We start from the raw sequence: 24,464 nt of genomic DNA, 5'->3' as shown, positions 1-24,464 counted from the left end.
TTTATACATTTTTGTTTTTCTATCTAGATTATCTCCATTCTCTGAAGCCAGCTCTCCTTCAGAGTCCAGCTTGAGTCTCTACCTCCTCCAGAAAAGCCTCCCTGACCACCACCTTCCATACAATACCCTTTATATACCTCTATCATTTTCCTTAGAATAAGTACTGTCCTATCAGCAGATGACAGTTTTATTGTCATGTTTTAGGAATGGGCTTAATAGAACTCTAGCTCTTGTAACTGTGCTCTGTAGTACGTTTCTGTAATTCCAGCTACTTGAGAGGCTGAGGCAGGACAATCACTTGAGCCCAGGAGGCAGAGGTTGCAATGAGACAAGATTGTGCCATTGCACTCCAGCCTGGGCAACAAGAGTGAAACTCCATCTCAAAAAATGAAATATAATCTAGTTGCAAAGAGTGAAGGCCTGTGGAAGTGAAAAAGAGAAGCTAGATTTGAGAGATTTAGGAGACAAACTCTAGGACTTAATGACTGAGTAGTGGAGGATAAGGGAGAAGGGAGGCAGGGGTCAGATTCATGGCCTCAGTGACTGGGTAGTTAGTGATGTCTTTTCCTAAGATGAGGAGGAATATATTCGGGGCAATTTCAACTTCACATATGTTATCTGGGATATCTGTGGGAGAGCCAAATGGAGGCCAAATGGAGGTATTTGGTAGTTGGAAGACTGTGAAGGATAGGCCAGGAAGGATAGTAGAGAATGATGTCACAAATGGAAAAGGAGTGATAGATTTTAGAGATGTGAAGAAATATAAAGCAAAGTGTGTACTGGCATCTAGTGACAATAGCAAAACCAGCCCCAGAGCAGTGGTGTAGGCAGAGGGCCGGTTGAGTGTGTCAGGTGGTGAGTGAATATTGTTCGGGGAAAGAGGGGTAGTAAAGACGATGTGTATCAATGAGGGGATGTTTATCTTTTTTGAGACAGGGTCTCACTTTGTTGCCCAGGCTGGAGTGCAGTGGTATGCTCTCAACTTGCTGTACCCTCCACCCCCCAGGCTCAAGTGGTTCTCCCACCTCAGTGTCCCAAGTAGCTGGGACTACAGGTGCACCACCAAGCCCAGCTAATTTTTGAATTTTTTGTAGAAACGGGGCTTCGCCATGTTGTCCAGGCTGGTCAGATTCTGAGCTCAGGCAGTTTACCTGCCTTGTCCTCCCAATGTGGTAGGATTACAGGCATGAGCCCACCGCCCTTTGCAAGGATGTTTATTATTTTTGTTTATTTTTATTTATTTATTTATTTATTGTTTTGAGAGGGAATCTTGCTCTGTTGCCCAGGCTGGAGTGCAGTGGTACAATCTTGGCTCATTGCAGCCCCCACCTCCTGGGTTCAAGCAATTCTCCTGCCTTAACCTCCCGAATAGCTGGGATTACAGGTGCCTGCCACCACACCTGGCTAATTTTTGTATTTTGGTAGAGATAGGGTTTCACCATGTTGGATTAGGCCGGTCTTGAACTCCTGACCTCAAATGATCTACCCGTCTCAGCCTCCCAAAGTGCTGGGATTACAGGCGTGAGCCTTTGTGCCTTGCCAGGATGTTTATTTTTAAGATGGGAGAGACTTGAGCATCCAGTAGTCTCCCCAGTTATCTGCTGGGGATATATTCTGTGACCACCAGTGGATGCCTGAAACCTCAGACAGTTCCAAACCCGATTGCCATCATTCAAACCATCTTTCTATGCATCTTCCACCTGGAAATTTAATGCCTCTTCCATCTTAACTAAACACTTACATACACTGTGGCCAGAACTTTCATAGTTTGAGGTATGACAGCAAAACTGTATGAATTTCTTTTATCTTCCTCTCAATTTTGTGATTAGAAGATTCCTTTTTACCATAGATCTTGGCAACTTCAGCATATGATTTTCTTTCCTTATTAAGTAGAGAACTTTCACCTTTTGACTTCAAGAAAGCACTTTTATGGCTTCTCTTAGGCATATCCGAATTGCCAGCATCACTGCTGTTGTGCTTTGGGGACATCATTAAGTCAAATAAAGGCTACTTGAACAGAAGCACTGCATACTCCAGTAGTTGATCTGATAACCAAGATGGCTGCAAAGTGACTACAGGGCATGTGGCATCTACAGTGTGGATACGCTGCACAAAGTATTCGTATCTTGGTTAGATGGTGCAAGATTTCACGATGCGACTCAGAACAGTGTGCAGTTTAAGACCTGTGAATTATTTATTTCTGGAATTTTTCATTTCATATTTTAAGACAACAGTTGACTGCTGGAAAGGAAATCAGGGAAGTGAAACTGAAGATAAGGTGTGGGCTACTGTATGGTCATATACCACAATTTGACGTTTTGATCAATGGTGGACTGCATATACAATGGTAGTCTCATAAGATTATAATGTACTTTTACTGTACCTTTTCTATATTTAGATGTTTACTTACCATTGTGTCACTCTTCTTACCAATGCCATCATCAGAAGAAAAGACTGCTTCCCCTCCCAAACCACCGCTTTCAAATGCCTCAGCAACTCCTCTTGGGAGAAGGGGCCGTCTGGCCAACCTTGCTGCAACTATTTGCTCCTGGGAAGATGATGTAAATCCCTCATTTACATCATTCTTGTGTACTAGAACAGCCTAGTACCACTTGTTTATCCAAATTTTCCTGCAATATTCAGTAGAATAACATGCCGTATGGGTTTTTAGCCTAGAAACAATAGGCGTTACCACATATCCTAGGTATATAGTAGGCTACACCATTTCTGTGGAAGTGTGCCCTGTGATGGACACATAATAAAATCACTTAATGATACATTTCTCAGAATGTATCCCCATTGCTAAACAACTCGTGACTATGTTTATGTGCAGAGAAGAGTTTGTAGAAGAGGAGAGGGCTTATTTCGAACAAGATCCCTGAGAAGGTTTTGGAAGGGAAGAATTGCAAATTTAGCTGAAGTAGAAGATTTGGACAGGAGAGATTCCTCTTTCCTTGATTGAATTTGTGAAGTAGGAAGTGCCACGAACCCTGGCTTCCCTATATACATGCTCGAGGGAAGGCATAGGTCCTTCATCAGCTAAGTATCACTATTTGGGATTTCTCTCCAAATGAAGTAACTATGCAGAAAAACATTTGATTGTTTTTGATTTGATCTAACCCTGTGATATCCAGTACAGAAGACACTAGCCATATGTGGATGTTTAAGTTAATTAAAATGAAATAAAATTTAGTTTCACAGCTGCTGTAGCCACATTTCACATGCTTATTAGCCACAAGTGGCTAATAGTTAACGTGTTGAACAATAAAACGTTCTGTTGTAAGGCAATGGTTGAATCCATTTTTAAAACAAAAAGTTCCTGTGAGATACATAATCTTAAATTGTGCAGTATTATATATAACACCCATGAATTCATTCTAAAAATATAACCTATCTTGTAACATTTATGATCCATTGAAAAGTTGAAAAAATATGTATAATAGTGTTTTTAAAAAAATTGGATATCATTTGATTTTAAAAGATGTTTTCAAATTTAAATAGCTTGGTAGTTTCATGCATGCTAGAACTTTACACTGGTTCTTAAATCTATTAATCTCATTTAAAAATTCTGCATAGAGTGATAATGGTATTATACGTAACTATTACTCTTGAACAGGCGTCCCCAAACTACGGCCCGTGGGCCGCATGCGGCCCCTTAAGGCCATTTATCCGGCCCCCCGCCGCACTTCAGGAAGGGGCACCTCTTTCATTGGTGGTCAGTGAGAGGAGCACAGTATGTGGCGGCCCTCCAACGGTCTGAGGGACAGTGAACAGGCCACCTGTGTAAAAAGTTTGGGGACGCCTGCTCTTGAACATAGTTTTTAACTCTTTTCTGAAAACATTTTCAGATGATACTCCTGAAAGCTCACTCTTCTCACCAATGCCATCATCAGAGGAAAAGGCTGCTTCTCCTCCCAAACCACCACTTTCAAATGCCTCAGCAACTCCAGTTGGGAGAAGGGGCCGTCTGGCCAACCTTGCTGCAACTATTTGCTCCTGGGAAGATGATGTAAATCACTCATCTGCAAAACAAAACAGTGTACTAGAACAGCCTGGTACCACTTGTTTATCCAAATTTTCCTCTGCAAGTGGAGCATCTGCTGGGATCAATAGCAGCAGTGTTAAGCAGGAAGCTACATGCTGTTCCCAAAGGGATGGCGATGCCTGTTTGAATAAAGCTCCATGCTCAAGTGCTGATGATGCATCTTTGGTTAATGCCTCAATTTCCAGCTCCGTGGTAAGTCAATTAATTTTGGTCTTTGGAAGCCTTTTCTTTTTTTGTTATTAGTGGTAAAATACATTTGTGTATATGTTCAGGTGGGTGGGTGGATATGTGTTTTTAACAGATGCATAGTGAGTTTATATGTATTTGTAGGATATCGGTTTCTTAGAAAGTAAAAGTCATAAGTTGGGTACCCTATCCCAAGATAAATTAGCAGTTGACAAGTAAAATTACACGAATTTGATGCAAATCCAGTCTATAATGGAATGATAGAGCCTCTTCTGAGTTATTAAGGAGAGCACTGAAAATTAAGTTCTCTGTTATAATGCTTTATGTACATAAGAAATTTATATGAATTTATGAAATATTTCTGAAAAGATATATAACAAATTAGTTGCCTCCAGGAAGGCAAATTGCCAAACAGGGTATGATACTTCACTGTATATCTGTTTGATATGTTTGAAACTTTTACTTTGTACGTGTATTATCTTAACAGTTTTCAAAAAACAATCTTAAAAAAAGGAAAAAGAATATTGTGTTTCTGACCATTGTCTTTTAGTGTAGAGCTAGGCTCTAGAATTAGACCTGCATTGAATCCCAGCTCTACCACATAATTAGAAGTGTGACTTTGGACAAGGTGCTTAATATTGCAAGGCTTTGTTTTTCTATATGTAAAATAGGGGGAAAAAAGGTTATTTGAAGGGTTAAATAAAACACTGAGCATAGTGTCTTGCTAGGTATAAGTACTTAATTTATTAACCATCAAGTACATGATACTATTTTGTTCAATTCTTATTGACTTAATTAAAATGTAATTTGGTCTAATACAGTTAGAAATTTGATAAAGGTACTAGTGCAATAATATTAATAAAAAATTTTTTAAAGAGTGATCATACTAAGAATACTTAATTACCCATGAATATGTTGTGCAGGCTAACCCACATATTATAATTTAAATAATAGCATTTTCTAAGTTGGTTTTTTCCCCAAATCTTTCAAATTTGTTTGATCTATTAGCAAAAATCATTTCATTTTCACAAATCTTACATAAAGGCTATCGAATAAATAGGACATGAATTGTTTTGTTATAGGACTACTTTTAGGTATTGTGAATGTTGTTTACCCTAAGCGTTTTCATGTTTCAGAAAGCTACTTCTTCTCCAGTGAAATCTACGTCTACTATCGCTGATGCTAAAAGTTATAAGGGACAAAATCCTGAGCTACTTCAAAAAACTGCTAGTCCTCTGAAAACAGGAGTATCGAAACCCACTGTGAAGTCAGCTTTATCCCAGACAGTTCCGTCCAAAGGAGAACTAAATAGAGAAATTTGTCTGCAGTCTCAATCTAAAGACAAATCTACGACACCAGGTTACATATTTATAAAAAGTCTAAAGTGATTGCTGACTATATTCAGGATATCTGTTCTCAGCATTTTAAATATCCAATTAGGAATGATACAGCAATGGTTTGCCAGGGCAAATGCCTGGATGTTCCAAATGAGACCTCAGCTTGAGTTGATTCAATGAGTATTTATTAATGTAGACTAGCCCATTTACTGGTCAAAGGACTTAATATGTTGCATTTTAACACTTTAAACATGCTTTTTCCAGGATTATCATGCTAGATTTTTTATTTTTTTATTTTTTGATTCTGACAAAGCATATTCAACTATAAATCACATTTTAGGGGCATGATGGAGAAACATTCTTGTAGCCAAGTGTGCAGAGCAATGCTTCTTGATCTTGAGTATGAATGCACTTCTAAGAGCAGAGAGAAGTGAATGTGCATACAAATGACTCCAATTCTAATTTTATTTATTCATTAAATTGATAAATGATATAAATTTTTGAAAAAAATTGTTCATTATTGATAAATAATAGATGTATATTGGGAGTACATTTGATAACTTAATACATTCACATAATTTATAAAGATCAAACCAGTGTAATGAGGATATCCATCACCTTAAATACTTGTCTTTATGCTAGAAACATTTAAATTCTTCTCTTGTAGCTATTTTGAAGTATACAATAGATTATTGTAAACTATAGTCACCCTACTGATCTATCAAACACTGGGTCTTTTCTCTTCTGCAAAACTGTATATTTGTACTCATTAATCAATCTCTCTTTATCCCCCAATTATATTTATCTGTGTGTATACTGTGTGTGAGCATTTACATATAAAAGTTCAAAATTTCTTACCATGGTAAACTGATACTCCAGGAAATGCCATATTTATCTTGTGGTGATTTATACCTTCTGGCACACTTCCACATATGGTTAATTGAGAAACAGGACTAAAATACATGGTAATCGAGTTTATTCTGAACTGTGCTGTTTTTCATTGAAAAGACTTTTAATTCTAAGGTTTAACTTTTTGAAAATACAACCTCTCCAGAAACTATAGTTCATCATAAAGGGACAGAAATAAGAGCGGGGAAGCGCTTATGCGGTAGGTAGAAATCAGCAGTTTCCAGTTGAGCCAAAATGAGAATTGGAAACAATAGCAAGTTCCCCAGATAGAATAGAATGAGTTATTCTCAATTTTCTAAAGACTTAAGGCTTGGATAAGAAGCATTCTTTTTATTGTTCTTGGCTGCTGGATATACTCAGAATCACATTTCCAGGGTTTCAGAGGTATTTATTTTAGATACTTCATTGTATTATTAATGGACTCTAGTTTGGAATATGGCCTGCAGTAGTAATAAGAGCTAGGTGAAGTCCTCAAATTATAACCGTGGCTCAAATTCAGCCCTTTGCTTGTTTTTGCAGATAAAGTTGTATGGAGCACAGCCATACCCATTTACTTACATGTTGTCTGTGGTTGCTTTCATTCTATAATGCAGAGCAAAATAGTTGTGACAGAGGCCATATGACCCACAAAGCTGAAAATATTTAGTGTCTGGCCCTTTACAGGAAAATATATGCTAACCTCTGATATGGATAAACCTATTTTTATACAATACAACCTTAGAATCCTCTTGATAGTGATATATGCCCCATTTGCCCTACTTGAAATTTACTGCATACTATTTCAAATGAGTGCTGTGGGCTTTTTTTTTTTGGTTTTGTTTTGCTGGTTTTGTTTTTGAGACAGGGTCTCACTTTCATCTAGATTGGAGTGGAGTAGTTTAATCTCAGCTCACTGCAGTCTCAACCACCCAGGTTCAAGCGATCCTCTTGCCTCAGCCCACCAAGTAGCTGGGACTACAGGCATGCCACCACACCTGGCTAATTTTTGTATTTTTATAGAGATGGGGTTCCTCCATGTTGCCCAAACTGGTCTCGAACTTCTGAGCTCAAGAGAATCACCTGCCTCAGCCTCCCAGAGTACTAGGGTTATAGGTGTGAGCCACTGCACCCAGCTGAGTACTATTTTAAGACACCGTAAAATCAAGGTGTTCTTTTGATAAAATGAATAATCCCTAATTTTTCTTTTGAGGGAGAAAAGGGAAAAATTCCCTTATTTTCACATCAGCCTTCCTAAAAGCGAGATAAAGTAAACTGGCTGTAGAAATGTAAGTTGTTGGAAGTTATCATGACCAGCACACTTGTTGATGAAGGTAGACTTATTAATATATATATGCAGTCAATTACTAATTATTTAAGTTGTAGTTGTTCGGTTTGGGAGTTTTCTAAGACCACTGCCCTCTCCTCACTCTACCATTTTAAAATTATTTTTTAAAAATAAATTCTATGAGTAGCTTTTAGGACATGTACTTAGAATAGGTAAACTTTTTAAAATTTTAAAGAATTTTGTGAATGAATATTTCGGATAGAATCAAAGCGTTTTGAAGCTGTGATGTAGTTGAGAACTTTTTCCATAGAATTCATAAAATAATAATTTATCTTGAATAGCCTCCCAAAATGTGTGTGTTTTCTGTAGGAGGAGCAGGAATTAAGCCTTTCCTGGAACGCTTTGGCGAGCGTTGTCAAGAACATAGCAAAGAAAGTCCAGCTCGTAACACACCCCAGAGAACTCCCATTATTACTCCAAATACAAAGGCCATCCAAGAAAGATTATTCAAGCAAAACACATCTTCAACTACTACCCATTTAGCACAACAGCTCAAGCAGGTATGATATACTGCATTTTACATTATTCATCACATGGTCTCTGCATAGAACCTGGAAGTCAAAATGAGTTCTGATGCTAGTCTTTTTGACTGAGATAAGTAGCATCTTGATTCTCTGTGTCACTAATTTCAGACAGGATCGGGCATGTTCAGGGTGGTATGGCTGTAGACAGTATCACTCATTTCAGATTAGAAATACTGTCCTGTATTCCATGTGTACTGTGAACTTTTTAAATGGCAAACTGTTTAAACTTTTTGAACAGCTTAAAACTGAAAACAAGGAAAATTTTAGTACTGTTTGGATGTTAAACATGCTACTGGCTCTTGTGTAAAATACGGCTTTTGATGGGTTTAGGAACGTCAAAAAGAACTAGCATGTCTTCGTGGCCGATTTGACAAGGGCAATATATGGAGTGCAGAAAAAGGCGGAAACTCAAAAAGCAAACAACTAGAAACCAAACAGGTAATGTAAACAAGAAACATAAAAGCAAACTTGGTCCCTAAGTAGGGTTGGGATCTAGTGCTGTACTGTCAAATAATTCTTTACACACTTTTCTGTCCAATTAACTCTGTCATTTGTTTATAAATCCCTTCAATGTGCATACCAACTCTGATTTTTTTGGTGATATTTTTCTGTTTCAATGGAACTCTTCGTCATATTCACTGATGACCTTAAAATCAAATTTTACAAAAATTATTTTCATTATTCATTTTATTTCAGAGTCTACTTAATATTTCTCCTTAGATGCTGGTTCTAAAATATTTCTCAGAATCTACTTCTCTCATTGATAACTGTGTACCTTTCCCCATATACCATGTTTTTAGACGATCTGGAATTTCAGTCACCACATACCTCCCAGATTTCTCTTTATTCCAGTCAAAGTTCATTAATCAGCCTTCAACAAAATCCGTACAATGTAAGCTGTGTTCTGTTTCATTTACATATCTAAAAGTACTGTGTTACGATATGTTTTTAAGCTAAGAGAATTATATTTACAGTGGGGGCTAACAAAGTAGAACAAGAGTAAATTTAACCCATATTCTTTGAGAAAGATCTGCTTGATTGATTGTTTTTCAGTTCACTTGCTTAACAGATCATGTTTCCCAAAGCTCTGATCTCAACCTGTTTTACTCAGTTTCTCTGGAACATCTCTTCCCTGTCCTCATACCTAGATTCCGATAAGCACAGAAATGCTGGTGATGCTCAGCTCCGCTGTGCTGATCTCTCCTGAGCTCTAGGTATGATTGGCTAGCAGAACCCGCTATGCTTTGCTGTAGTATCTTCCTTTTGTAGTCTGTCTTCTCATTTGATTTACTCTATACCTCGTCATCTAAAACAGTCTGGAAATTCTTCCTTGGCTTCTTCCTCTTGTTGATTGTCTTCCCATCTGCTTGCCCCTAGCACACATACGCATAAACACACACATGCAGTGATAAGTTTCCTAAATCTATCACCAACCTGCCTCGTCTTCCATATTTTCCTCTGCCATTACTGTAGTTACTGGTTTGGCTTTGTACTAAACACCCTGCTTCTAGTCTCGCTACTCTCCAATCCACCTTACCAGTTGCTGCCAGAGAAATATTTTTTAAAGATGCATATTCATGTATTCACTTGCTTAAAATCTTGGAGTGGTCCCCATAGTCATCTTCAGAAAAATGTGTAAACTGCTCTGCTTGACATATGGAATGATTCCTCACCTGGCTCCTCCCCACTGCTCCTCCACAGGTGTGCTTCAGTTCTGCTATGCAGACTATTTGTAGTTTCTCAAATATATCCATGTTTTTACATCTCTCTCCCTTTGCCTTCCTGTTCTCTGCCAGGAATATCTCCCTGGTGAGCTTCTACTTCATTAATAGATCAAACTTTAATCCCCTCTGGGAATTTTTCCTCGGCTCTTTTCTCAAGGGGCCCCACTTTTTTTCACCCATAAATACCTCAACTAGAATATTTATCTTCCTGTGAATGTTGTACATTTGCATTCTACCTCTGCCTATGGGAGTCTTCTTCACCTCTGTGTTCTCAGTGCTTGGTTTAGAGCAGCAGCTCAACAAACTTGTGTTTGAAGGAAGGAAGAAATGTGTTTGCTGATCCTTCCCATCAGCATATAACAAGCTATTATCTGCCATCTGAAAACAAAAGCAACTCTTGTGACCCCAATCCCCTCCTTTTCTTTACCTCCTTTTTATGCAGACTCTTCTACAGGTTATTCCTACTTGCTGCTTTCAGGTTTTCCCCTTCTCTCTAGAACTCTGTCTGCTTCCAGGCATCCCTGAACTATGGCCGTGGGCCGCATGCGGCCCCCTGAGTCCATTTATCCGGCCCCCGACGCACTTCAGGAAGGAGCACCTCTTTCATTGGTGGTCAGTGAGAGGAGCACAGTATGTGGCGGCCCTCCAACGGTATGAGGGACAGTGAACTGGCCCCCTGTGTAAAAAGTTTGGGGACGCCTGGCTTAAGCTTTGCCACCACTCCCTCCACAGACCCAGTATCCTTATCATGTTTGTCAGTGATCTTTACCTACTCATCAATTTTCACTTGATTAGTAGCATCTGGCATCATCTACTCATCAATTTTCACTTGATTAGTAGCATTTGACATTGTCAATCACTCTTCTATTGGGAGCACCTTCTTCACTTGGTTTCCAGTGTATCTTATTCCCGTGGCTTTCTGCCTGTGTCTCTAGAAAGTATACAGCAAGGTTCTTAAACTATTTTGCACTAAATAATTCCCAATAAACCTGTGAAATTCCTCCCAGATAGTTGCACATATGCATGTAAACAAAATTCTGAACACAATAACAATACAGGGGTCCCCTCTCCCCAGAGCACTCATCTGTGGTCTCCAGAGAGGAAGCAGCCAAAAAGCTAGGAGGAAAATGCCTTTGAGTGCTGTGTTTTTAAAGTCCAGGGGCTGGGTGCGGTGGCTCACGCCTGTAATCCCAGTACTTGGCAGGTGGATCACTTGGGATCAGGAGTTCAAGACCAGCCTGGCCAACAAAGTGAAATCCCCGTCTCTACTAAAAATACAAAAATTAGCCTGGTGTGGTGGTGGATACTTGTAATCCCAACTACTCAGGAGGCTGAGGCGGGAGAATCCCTTGAACCCAGGAGATGGAGGTTTCAGTGAGCCGAGATCGCACCACTGCACTCCAGCCTGTGCAACAGATTGAGACTCCATCTCCAAAAAAAAAAAAAGAAAGAAAAAGAAAAAAGTAATAAAATCAAGGGAAAAAAAGAAAACTTTCAAGAAGGAAGGAGTAGTTGGTATTGTTGAGTTTCAAATGTGGGCTGAGCCAAATCCACTGGGTTTTGAAGTAACAAGTTTGCTGTAATGTGGCAAGAGCAGTGTTAGTGAAGATGGATTGCAGGTGGTGCTGGATTGAGGCGGGAACGGGGCTGAGGAGCAGAGCCAATGAGTGCAGGCTTTTCTTAGAAGTTTGGTCCTAATGGAGGGGAGAAAGGATTTAGTGGCTAGAGGAGATGAAGAAAAGTATGGTTTGTATGCGTTTTGTCCTTTTTAAGACCTAAGTCAATTTGTGTAATGGGATAAAGGGTGATAATTGATGCAATGAGGTGAGAATGGATGAACTCTGCATGGTGAAGGGAACAGAACTGATGAGGACCATCTCCTGTGTGACGAAAAGGAAGGAGGAAAGTAGCATGTAGGGGTGCTGGTAGTCCTAGAGCTATGATAGCAAAAACTGATGGACTTTCTGCTGAAAGCTCCTGTTTTATTCATTTGTAGGAAAGGGAAGGTGATGGGTGAAATACCGTCTGCAGGAAAGAAGAGAAAGCTGACTCAGAAACAGGAAGAGTAGGGGGCAGTGTTGAGACTTGGATGAGACATGAGACAATACATTTTATAGTGGAACCATTTTACAGTTTACTTTGATTTTTGTATTTTTTAATCTACCCATCTGCACACTAATTACGTTTTTACACATCCAAAGCTGCTTCTAACCTGAGAGACAATGAAGTCTGGAAGTAGACCTGGAACAAGAGTACCTGGGTTTGTATACTGGCTCTGTCAGTCACTAACCGTGTGCAAGACACTTAACTTTTTTGTGTCTCAGTTTTCTTATCTGTAAAATGGAGATACTAGTACCTAACTTAGAGGGTTATTAGGATTAGTTGAGGCAGTAGATACAAGGTACTTAGAAAAGTGGCTGGCACGTATTGAGCTCTGTGTATTAGCAGCCTTTATTTTTACTCTTATTTGATCATTTCTACTATGACTTTATTTATAAAGTCTTCTTTTATTTCTTTGTTAAAAATAATCTGTACAACCATATAAAGTCTTTAAACATACAAAATAGTGAATGTCCTTCTTAAATAACCTTGCTAATGAATAAAAAGACTCGGATGAGGGAATGTTTTCTTCTGTTCTCTCCTTACCTTCTGATCTGTTTTTGTCCATGTTTTCTCTTGATCTTGCCCTCTGAGTAACATAATTAAATGAATCTGGATGTGTAGGAGTTGTTGCCAGATGTTGTAGGTGTGGGCTGAGATAAGTGACATAGGGGCGTTTTTCCCTTTGTGTGGCTTTCACTTTTTGTGTTGTTGTTTATTTTATTTTACCAAATACCCAGACTTCAAGGAGAGACTTTCACTTTGACTGGCTTATGTAAAACTGAGCCCTGAGGTGAATTTTCATTCTTTCTTGCTACCTCATCTCCAAAAGAGATTTTACATACTGAGAATTACCAAGGATGTGAACTAGCACTGAGGGTTTGTTGTGTTCTAAGCAAGGCTGTGCCTATGCACATACACTGTCTCTTTTGTTCTAAGGAAATTTTTACAGAATAATATTTAATAATAATCTTGTTGCATTTAATAACATATAGGAAGATAAAATCTATAGTTTTGAGAAATAAAATTTACTTCTTCATTTGCTTTTTGTAGGAAACTCACTGTCAGAGCACTCCCCTCAAAAACTACCAAGGTGTTTCAAAAACTCAGTCACTTCCAGCAACAGAAAAGGTGATAGAAAACCAGACACCAGCCAAAAATTCCAGTACACAACCTACAGGTCAGTGTTTCCAGATTGTTCATGGTAGTATGTAGAAACTCAGAGTGATTTTTGTGTGTTGGTTTTGTATTTGGTAACTCCTGGGTTTGTTTGTTCTAATGGGTTTTTTTTTTGGGAATCTTTAGGGTTTTCTATATATAAGATCATGGGATCTGTGAACAGAAATAATTTTACGTCTTCCTTTCTAATTCAGGTGCCTTTATCTTCTTGCACAATTGCTCTGCAGAACTTGCAATGCTGTGTTGAATAGAAGTAGTTGAAACAGGCATCTTTGTCTTGTTCCACATCTTAGAGGAAAAGCCTTTGATCCTTCACTGTTGAGTGTAATGTTAGTGAAGGGTTTTTATGTATGGTCTTTGTTATGTTGTATACCTCCCTTCTATTCCTAGTTTTTGAGTAATTTTATTTACACTTTGTTTTTAAAGTGGAAAACAAATTGCAGAGTAGTATGTATGGTCTGATCATAAAACAAGATGATATATAAATATTCATACCTGGGGGAAAACTGGAAAAACAAACAATAACTTAGTAATATTGCTGTCCCATTTCTCTCTCTTGGTGGGGGAAAAGTTAACACATTTATGCCTAGCGTTCCATTATTGGAATGCTAAGATTGTGGGAGTTACTTATATCCTTCCTGCTCAAGGTCATTGCCATGGTCTGATTTTTCACACACACAAAATTTGCAACCCCTGGCATAAATGGGTTAAGAGAGGACAGATGTTTAGGGAAAGGTGTTTCTGTACATTTTTAGGTTTGAATATTTTCAAACAAATATATATTTTTGCAATCAGAAGAAAAGATACATAAGATTCCTTAACTAGAAAATTATAGGTTCTTATATATATTAATATGGTCTTTCTTAAACATTTCTAGGTTTCACTGAATGCGAAATGACGAAATCTAGCCCTTTGAAAATAACATTGTTTTTAGAAGAGGACAGATCCTTAAAAGTAACATCAGACCCAAAGGTTGAGCAGCAAATTGGTTGGTTTTTATTCTGTATTTATTATTAACTTTGTACGTACTATAGGAAATAATATGTTAATAGAAGCACATATACAAATTTGGAGTGTCTTATGATTTTAAATACTCTCTTTTAAATCAGCATATACTGTAGCTTCTACCAAGATGTCGTACTGTTAACAGTTACTGCTAGCTCACAGGTACCTGTGAAAATGTGGTTAAGACTCTCATCAATAACTTTCACAGGGATAGGAAGGGTGCTGCCCTCCCATGCTCTCTATTGGGAGAGGGGTGTTTCAGGGAAAAACTGTCTGGGACTGTGTTTTCCTCTGTTCTTGTACCACCACAATAATTATCAACATAGAAGCCTTTTATGACCAGTTCAGTTCAATTCAATTCTGACACTCGCTATCTGGAGATAGTGTCATATCCCACAGATTGGGGATTCAGTCTCCAAGACTGTCCCCTCTCCTTCAGTTACCAGTTTCAAGTCTAGACCTCTCAAACTTCTAACGGACCAGCTTCAAGTTGAATTTCTGTGACCCCTCTCTGTAGCTTTTATTAATTGCCTCAGAACTCTGGGAAATATTTATGTTTCCTTATTATAAAGGATATGAGTGAGGTAGAGGGAAAACGTCACAGGGCTTCCATTGCCTTCCCTGGGGTGCCACCCTCCAGGAACCTCCACTTGTTTAGTTATCCTGAAGCTCCCTGAATCTAGTTCTCTTGGGTTTCAGTGGAAGCTTCTAGTAGTTAGCATTCCCTCCCCCAGGGTATGAGGCTGAATCCTCTCTGAGGGAGGGTCTTAGGAACCACAATCCAAAAGATGGGAGAAGATGAGCGTCTACATTGGGGCAGGTGAAAGGAGGCCAGGAGAGTTCTGTTTCCTGAGGCATAACACACCCAACATAATAAGGAAAGATAGTAACTAGGGATATGGCAGTTATGAGCTAGGAACTGTGGACAAAATCTAGTATATGTCATAATACAAGGGGTTTGCAGCCTCTGAAGCTTATTAGCGAACCCTGCCCTAAGTGACATAATATTTTCCTATTATTGACTGTTATGTGAAAGGGTAGCTTTCAACAATAGAAAAAGTCATTTGAGAGAACATTTGTTGAGAGTCTGAAGCCTTTGGCTATTATTCTGCATTTGAGTTTTTAATGCTCTTACTTAAACCTAAGGCATTGAATCAGTTTTGATAGAGCCAGTAATCATTTCTTCGAAAGTGTTATTGAAACTGAAGATGATCTTGGTTTCATTTATTAGTAGTATTTTCTTATTTTTCTTTTTAGGAGGTTCTTTTTTAAAGACATTTTTTCTATTAAGAATGTGAATATTAAATTTCTTTCTTATGCCTTTAATTCTGAAATGTCTGAGTCACAGTATCCACCTATTGAAATATTTTTCAGAAGTGATACGTGAAATTGAGATGAGTGTCGATAATGATGATGATATCAATAGTTCAAAAGTAATTAATGACATCTTCAGTGATGTCCTAGAGGAAGGTGAACTAGATGTGGAGAAGAGCCAGGAGGAGATGGATCAAGTGTTAGCGGAAAGCTGTGAAGAACAGGAAGATGCACTGAATATCTCCTCAATGTCTTTACTTGCACCATTGGCACAAACAGTTGGTGTGGTAAGTCCAGAGGTAAGAAGAGGCTAACTGAACAGGCCCAGGACAGAAGTAAACTAAGTAGTATTCATATCTCCCTTTCTCTCATTGACAGGTGGGCATTTGGCACTCCGTGGCTGGGGGATTTTGTAAACCTGTTGTCAACTCTGTTAAAAGAAAACTTAAGTGGTTTCCTTTTGACCTTAGATAAAATCCCAAATAGTAACATGGCTTAAGAGGCTGGACATTTGGGCTCAGCCTTTGGCTCTGCCATTTACCAACTGTTTATTGGTCAGGTTATTTAACCTCTCTATGCCACCATTTCCTCTTCTGTTAAATGAGGTTAATAATACCTACGTCATGGAGTTGATGTGAACATTGTTGTATGAGTATATCAGTATTTAGCTCCAAACACATATAACTAACATTTATTTACAACTAACTACTGTTATTAGCTTTCATCTCAATCGAATAACTGCAGCTCTGGGGATTTATTCAACTAGAAATTTTTTTTTAAGTATAACTTTCAGCTGTCTTTGTAGTTTTATTTATTCTTTTATGTGTTAGGAACTTTATTTTTGATGAATCAATCAACTTACTGGATTTTTTTCTTAATAATAATGGAGAATTCATTTATTTTCACAGAATGAAATGAATTATCATTTAGGATCAATGTTAACTATCCGTAAAATACACTCATATCTGATGTGTTTTCCCACAGAGTTTAATGTCCACACCTAGATTGGAATTGAAAGACACCAGCAGAAGTGATGAAAGTCCAAAACCAGGAAAATTCCAAAGAACTCGTGTCCCTCGAGCTGAATCTGGTGATAGCCTTGGTTCTGAAGATCGCGATCTTCTTTACAGGTAAGAACATTTCTGGAAGGCATACACTCACTGTCATGGTTTAGATTGACATAAGTTGTGTTATAATTTGTAATTACAATGGTATTAATAACTCATCTGTATAAAAGTTTAGAGTAACTTTTGTTAGCCTCTCTTCCACCAAATGGGAGTTCCATTCTGTTGTGAAATGTTCTGCTGATATGTCCAATATCAGTGTCAAATTCTGCTGATATGTTCAATAAAGGATAGTGCTCAGTGTGTTGCTGGATTTCTAATAGAGTATAACTTACCTCCTGAAGCATCGATGCGTATAGATCTCAAAGATTCAAAGAAACAGAACGTCCGTCAATAAAGCAGGTGATTGTTCGGAAGGAAGATGTTACTTCAAAAGTGGCTGAAAAAAATAATGCCTTTCCTTGTCAAGTTAATATCAAACAGAAAATGCAGGTATGCACTTCTATGTAAAGGAGATTTGGAATGTTTTCATGCTCTAGATTGTGAGCTCTGTGAGGACAAAGGCCCAGCCTTACTCATCTCTGACCCCTGAGTGGCCAGAATAGTGTCTGATGCATAGAAGCTCAGTAAATCATATTTGAATTCAGTTTATTTTCAGAAATATACTCTTTTTGAAAAGTTGGAAACTTGTTTGATATCGCTGAAATACTTATTTTTTAAACAGCTTTTTCATAAATATCCTTAGAGTATAATTATTAATTGGATAATGATGTAGTATGAAATTTATTATGCTCAGGGCCGGGCGCGGTGGCTCAAGCCTGTAATCCCAGCACTTTGGGAGGCCGAGGCGGGTGGATCACGAGGTCGAGAGATTGAGACCATCCTGGTTAACATGGTGAAACCCCGTCTCTACTAAAAATACAAAAAATTAGCTGGGCATGGTGGCACATGTCTGTAATCCCAGTTACTCAGGAGGCTGAGGCAGGAGAATTGCTTGAACCCAGGAGGTGAAGGTTGCAGTGAGCCGAGATCACGCCATTGCACTCCAGCCTGGGTAACAAGAGCGAAACTCTGCCTCCAAAACAAAACAAAACAAAACAAAAAGAAATTTATTATGCTCTTCAAGGTTCTTTCATGCTAAAGAAGCATTTTTTTTTTTTTTTTTTTTGAGACAGCATTTTGTTCTTTGTTGCCCAGGCTGGATTGTAATGGCACAATCTAGGCACACTGCAACCTCTGCCTCCCAGGTTCAAGTGATTCTCCTGCCTCAGCCTCCCAAGTAGCTGGGATTACAGGCATGCACCACCACACCTGGCTAATTTTTGTATTTTTAGTAGAGACAGGCTAGTCTTAAACTCCTGACCTCAGGTGATCCACCCACCTCGACCTCCCAAAGTGCTGGGATTATAGGTGTGAGCCTCCATACCCAGCTTTTAAAAAAATTTTAATTGTAAAAAAAAAATAGAGATGGAATCTCATTATGTTTTCTAGGCTGATCTCGAACTCCTGGGCTCAACTGATTCTCTTGCCCTGGCCTCCCAAAGTGCTAGTATTACAGGTGTGAGCCACCATGCCTGGCCTAAGGAAGCATATTTAAAAAACAGTGTAATTGTAATTTAAATAAAATGAATCAGATACTTTCTAAATTTCTACTTTGTTGGACATAACCCCAATTTTTACTTTAATAAGTATGAATTGGAAGTTTTTTCATAAGGCATAATATTTATAGCTTAATTATTATAACATGTTAAATGTTTTTAGTGCATAGTCTAGAAACTTAAGCAGTGAACCTAACATTTTGACTTTACCATCTGGAAATTCTTGAAACTATCCAATTAAGTTAGTTAGAATTAAAGTTTAAACCGAAAATGATTATTTAAAATGTGTATACTTTTCCTCCTCTCATTGGTTTTACTAGGAACTAAATAATGAAATAAATATGCAACAGACAGTGATCTATCAAGCTAGCCAGGCTCTTAACTGCTGTATTGATGAAGAGCATGGAAAAGGGTCCCTAGAAGAAGCTGAAGCAGAAAGACTTCTTCTAATTGCAAGTACGTGTGATGTACATCAAAATGTTCCGAGAAATTTCTAACCAGGAAAAACTCATTCTGCTATCTAGAAATCTTTAAGTTTAGAGAAAGGGCTTTTCCTAATTATCTGTTCCAGCTGATCTATTTTTTGTTCTTGTTTTTATAAGGTTTTAAGAACTCTATGTAAAACGAATTGTAGTTTGCATGAAAGGTAAAAGCAACTGAAATACATTTGAATAAATGCAGTTGTGCAGATTGAATGGATGAATGAATGAATCTATATATGTATGTATACACATGTACATACATATTCTTACTCTCTTCCCCTTATCAATAAATAGCTAAAACAACCTCTGTGAATTTTACTATGTGAGTATGTGTGTGGTGATGATTGGGCATATTAGGGTGGACAGATGATGCCACACAAGAAAGCCAGCTGAAAGTTATGTATTATATTATAAGGACTTAGTAAATAAATGAGCAATCAAGGTTTTCCCCACCCACTTACCATCTGTTTTATAAAGATAGCATTACTGATTTCATCTTTGCTGTTCCATACAATTTCCACATCAGTACACTTTGGTGAATTTGCTCTCATTTAGAAACATTAACAATTTCAATATTTGGAATATTTCATATTTTACATAGCTGAAAAGAGAACACTTTTGATTGATGAATTGAATAAATTGAAGAGTGAAGGACCTCAGAGGAAGAATAAGGCTAGTCCAGTATCCCAAAGTGAATTTATTCCATCCAAAGGATCGGTGACTTTGTCAGAAATCCGCTTGCCTCTAAAAGCAGATTTTGTCTGCAGTACAGTTCAGAAACCAGGTATGGTGGTGATTTTTCTAGGTTGTGTGTTAAATTATGAACCTCACTTAGATTGGATTATACAGGATAGAAACAAGTAAATCATGCATACCAATGAAAAGTTTGTATCTTTGGCCTTTAGATCCTTTTATCAAGATTTAATAAAAAGTAAGGGAAAACTTCAGATATTTATAGGGCTACCAATCTACGCAATAATGGACATTGCTCTTACTGAAAGTTTGAATATAAAGTTTTATTAAATGTTGGATACGGTTTTTTAAATTTTTATAAAATAAGTTTTATTTGTGTGGAACATTCATTCTTTTTGAGGGTAAAGGAGGGCTAGACATAGGTGAGAAGTAAATTTCAGGTATAGAGAAAGTAAATGGAGATTGTGAAAAGTTTGAGCATTTTTGTAGGAATAGGGTAACTTAGGTTCTAATTCTTGCTGTCATCTGATTTTGATGGGGTGTGGCCAGAAATCTATTCGGGATTTAGGATGCGTCTTGAGGTACGTGGTTATTAATAACAAATAGTGAAGAAATAGTTTATGTTTTTATTATAATTTATCTCTGAGTAACTTTTATAGAAATACAGTTTTTTAATCTCAGTTTTCAAATCGCAAACCATAATTTATCCTTTTGAGGTATACACTATTGATTAAGAATTAAGGGTCATTAGGTAAAATTCAAAGTCAGCGGAAATTGAGGAAGGTGGAGTGAGATTATTTCAATTTACATAATAGGGAGACCTTGATGAGGCTTATTTCAGGATTATACTGGCTGCTTAAGTCTTATTTAACTTTTTGTATCTGGAAAGTAGATTTTAGTAATTTTAAAAATAAATTATATAAAAATCAGTTCAGTATTCCTTTATTTCTTTGGTATTCCAGAATGTTGATTAGCTAAATCCGATTTTGCTTGTGCTTACTATGCAATGTGATTACTTCTTGCAGATGCAGCAAATTACTATTACTTAATTATACTAAAAGCAGGAGCTGAAAATATGGTAGCCACACCATTAGCAAGCACTTCAAACTCTCTTAATGGTGATGCTCTGACATTCACTACTACATTTACTCTGTAAGTAAATCAGGCTTTTGATGATTTCAATACATTTTTCTTTTTATAGAGTTGATACAGCCTAAGCATTCAGATGGCATTTACAATCTTTGAAATGCATTATGCACATTCTTTTTATATTGACAACCCATTTTTCAATTTGTTGCTTTAATTCATACGTTTCTGTCTTTTATTGAGTATCACCTTTTTTCTATGTGACTATAGATATTACATATTTTGAAATGATACCTATATTAAACCTGGACCATAGATTTTTAACATATGTCTTAAATCTCATAATGTACTTAACATTTAGTCTTAATGAAAAGACATTTATGTTTAGTGAAACATTTATTTTTAAATAAGAGTCAAAGTGCAGTTTGAAAAATAATTACTGCTTTTATAATTGAAGATTGTAAGTTGTAAAATGCTGAGGAAAATATTTTGGACTTGCATTATAGGAAAAAAATAGACTTCTTAACAATTTTTATCGTCTTTAGTTAAAGACGTAGTGGATTCCTTTACTCTCAGAGTCTTGGAAGAGTATTTGTAGCATCATTTTTAATTATATGATTGAGGTTTCTCTATCAAGGTCTTATATAATGCTTTATTTTTCCAGGCAAGATGTATCCAATGACTTTGAAATAAATATTGAAGTTTACAGCTTGGTAAGCTGATAAAGCCTTCTAAAATAATCAGCAGTATATTTTTCCTGAACCATATCAGATTATAAATTAATTATGCTTTGGGTTCGTGTGTAGGTACAAAAGAAAGATCCCGCAGGCCTTGATAAGAAGAAAAAAACATCCAAGTCTAAGGTGAGAATTAAACCCAGTAAAAATATTTTTGTCAGAAGTAATAGATGTCATCATACCAGTTTTATGTACAACTTTTAATGTTTATGATTTTTTGGATGAGTTTCAAGTTCTAATTTGTAGTTACTATGTTACTTAGGTATGAATACTGAAAGTCGACTGTGAGTGATCATGATTCTCAGTATAAGTTCCTGATATACTCAGGCTGGATAATTCTATTTTCTCTGCATTTACTTGACATCTAACTTTTATGACTGCTTAAAAATTATGCGGTCATTTTGCAGGCATAAGCTTGCTTTCCAGCCTTCCCTGTCTTTGTTCTTTTCTTCTTTTCTTAAGCCATCATTTTAAAAACTTTTTTTTTTTCAGCTCTAACAAAAAAGGACTAACAGTATAAGAAAGCCTTAATCAGGGACTCAAGTGTAATGTATCATATTGAAGAATTAATCATTTTCTATGTGGGAATTTCTCAAGGTTGGAGAGTTTTACATTCTGAGTTATAATGTTTAATAAGAAACATATATAGTAAGCTATCTTTTCTTTTAGGCTATTACTCCAAAGCGACTCCTCACATCTATAACCGCAGTAAGTAGAATTTTTAAGAAATTGAGCTTTCCTGAGAAATCTTCATCTTTACACATACAATTTTAAATTGGTTAACCATTTCTAAACTTTTAGCACTATGGAAAATTTTAACATATACTAATGAGGGGGAAAATCCCTGTAATTTATATAGGAAAAGTGTTTTCTGAAATGTAGTCCTTATTGTGTTAAAAGAGATTTGTGATTCATATTTAAATCTTTGTATCAAATAAGGGATATAACTTATGTTTCTTCTTCACACTTTTTTTTTTTTTTTTTTTTTTTAGAAAAGCAACATTCATTCTTCAGGTGAGTGTACCTTGAACTATTTGAAACTTTAGAATAAGGTAAGGAATAAGCACTTGCATGTTTACATATATATAGGCCATCTTGATTTATGAGTATTTACCTTGGTCTCCCTTGGAGTAATACTTTCTATGTGGATTTTTTAGTAACAAAGTTATCGGCCAGAATAGCGTGCGGTTTGCTTACACTTTTGTTAGGTACCACCATGGAGGCACCAGTCATCACATCATTCAGCTCTAGCAGTAGAGTAGGTAGCATCACTCTTTCAATTTTTGTTGTTCTATAGATTTGTTTTTTGCTATCCATACTGTAGAGTTTTACTTCTTTTACCTTTACTGATCATCACTGGCATTGTCTCATGTCAGAAATGCCTCTTTCTAGTTCACTGGGAACTGGAATGCCTCTAAGCCATGAAAGGCCTTCTTTAGAATGACTTTAGGCTTACATTTTTCCAAAGGGAATTAGGATGGAGCTGGTTATCCTCACTTCCTTTGGGCTATTGGTCTCTTTCTTCTCTGTGGCACAAGGCAGTTACTAAGAAGACCTTTGCAGAGATCGTTTCTGCTGCTGATTTTGTCACCCTGCATTTTAACTAGCACTGAAGTCTTTTCCATGTTTTTTATTGGGAAGTTGCTTTTTATGCATACATTTTTAGGTCTATATCTTTTAAAATACATCCATCCCAATTATTAAGGAGTGCTTGTACCTCCCTTAAATTAATAGTTTTCTTTCTTTAGGAAATAAGCTGACTTTCCCCCCCGTATTTAAAGATGAAGGAAAATGAGGCAGTCTTTTTCCTCTATGTCAGCTTAATTTTCTCCTGCTGGGGTGGGGTGAGGAATTGTTACTTATACTTACAAAAATCATTCTGAACTAAACTTAATTTCTTTGTTCTTCACAGTCATGGCCAGTCCAGGAGGTCTCAATGCTGTGCGAACCAGCAACTTCACCCTTGTCGGATCTTACACATTGTCATTGGCTTCAGTAGGAAATACTAAGTTTGCTCTGGACAAGGTAATCCAACTTTATATGTAAGGGTGTAGTGTTATTTGGTTTTAATCTTAGAAAAATTAGCTCATTTGAAATGCCACAATGCTTTTAGGTATTGGGAATCTTTAAATTTTTAATCTAAAATCTTTTAGGTATTAGGAATCTTTAGAATTGCACATTTTTGCTAAGTATGAGTGTTTTGCTGATTTTTTTTTTTTTTGTATTGGAAGTATTTCTCCCTTTTAATAGTTAGAACTTCAGTGAATGCTGGTTTATTCTAAGTTTCACTTCTGACTAAAGAAGAATTAATTCTTGCATTTAGACGTTAAGTTTATCATTTTAAAACATAATATCTTGCCTATTTGTATTTCTGTGTTTTTTTTGAGACAGAGTCTCACTCTGTCACACAGGTTGGAGTGCAGTGGCCAGATCATGGCTCACTGCAGCCTCAACTTCACGGGCTCCCACCTTAGCCTTCCAAGTAGCTGGGACAACAGACCAGGAATACCATACCCAGCTACATTTTTCTGTTTTTTTTTTTTGTAGAGATGGGGTTTTGCCATGTTGGCTTGGCTGGTCTCGAACTCCTGGGCTCTGGCCATCTGTCCACCTTGGCCTCCCAAAGTGCTGGGATTATAGATGTGTTCCACCTTGCCTGGCCAGCCTATCTGAACCTACGTTTTGAAATGAGCAATATTTTATGAATTTAGTTTTGACAAGATAGTGAAAAGTAGATTAATCTCCTAGAAAAGTACTTACGAATCTAAGGGATTTCCTTCTCATGCTTCTCTTTCATATTAGAAGCTTCAAAAATCAGATCTGTGTTAACATCACTATTGAGTGCTTTTTCACCATAATGTGAAATAACTTGTAAATAGCTAACAAGACCATTTTAAGGAGTGAGAGAACTAGAGGCAAATTTTATTCCTTGAGTTGACTTCTATATAATACAGTGATAATTTATATTGTTATGAGATTTCTGTAGTCAGAACATAGAGATGAAGTATAAAAATTAGGAGGCCTGGTTTCCAGTATTTGCCCTTAGCGATTTACTTTTTTTTTTTTTCTTCCCCCGAGAGGAGCCTTGCTCTATTGCCTAGGCTGGAGGGCAGTGGTGCAATCTCGGCTCACTGCAACCTCTGCCTCCTGTATTCAA

The 24,464-nt window shown here is 37.2% G+C and overlaps 1 protein-coding gene across 3 annotated transcripts in view; it reads left to right on the top strand.

The window, feature by feature from the left end:
- Positions 1-24,464, top strand: part of ANLN (anillin, actin binding protein) — a 62,116-nt gene that overhangs the window by 15,722 nt on the left and 21,930 nt on the right. For 2 of the 3 annotated variants that reach the window (XM_074379817.1, XM_074379819.1), the window contains 17 exons: positions 3,849-4,237; positions 5,368-5,590; positions 8,111-8,301; positions 8,656-8,763; positions 13,203-13,329; positions 14,206-14,316; positions 15,708-15,946; positions 16,632-16,777; positions 17,056-17,203; positions 18,630-18,765; positions 19,393-19,575; positions 20,510-20,636; positions 21,235-21,283; positions 21,377-21,433; positions 21,977-22,015; positions 22,300-22,321; positions 23,220-23,332. In XM_074379817.1, coding sequence (XP_074235918.1) covers positions 3,849-4,237; positions 5,368-5,590; positions 8,111-8,301; positions 8,656-8,763; positions 13,203-13,329; positions 14,206-14,316; positions 15,708-15,946; positions 16,632-16,777; positions 17,056-17,203; positions 18,630-18,765; positions 19,393-19,575; positions 20,510-20,636; positions 21,235-21,283; positions 21,377-21,433; positions 21,977-22,015; positions 22,300-22,321; positions 23,220-23,332 — 2,408 coding nt within the window. The remainder of the gene's footprint in view (positions 1-3,848; positions 4,238-5,367; positions 5,591-8,110; positions 8,302-8,655; positions 8,764-13,202; positions 13,330-14,205; positions 14,317-15,707; positions 15,947-16,631; positions 16,778-17,055; positions 17,204-18,629; positions 18,766-19,392; positions 19,576-20,509; positions 20,637-21,234; positions 21,284-21,376; positions 21,434-21,976; positions 22,016-22,299; positions 22,322-23,219; positions 23,333-24,464) is intronic. The other variant, XM_074379818.1, reaches the window with a different exon arrangement.

The sequence above is a fragment of the Saimiri boliviensis genome, chromosome 10, assembly GCF_048565385.1.
Source record: "Saimiri boliviensis isolate mSaiBol1 chromosome 10, mSaiBol1.pri, whole genome shotgun sequence".
Taxonomy (NCBI): Eukaryota; Metazoa; Chordata; class Mammalia; order Primates; family Cebidae; genus Saimiri; species Saimiri boliviensis.
Note: the sequence above shows the minus strand (reverse complement) of the source record. Positions and strands in the feature narration are given on the sequence as shown.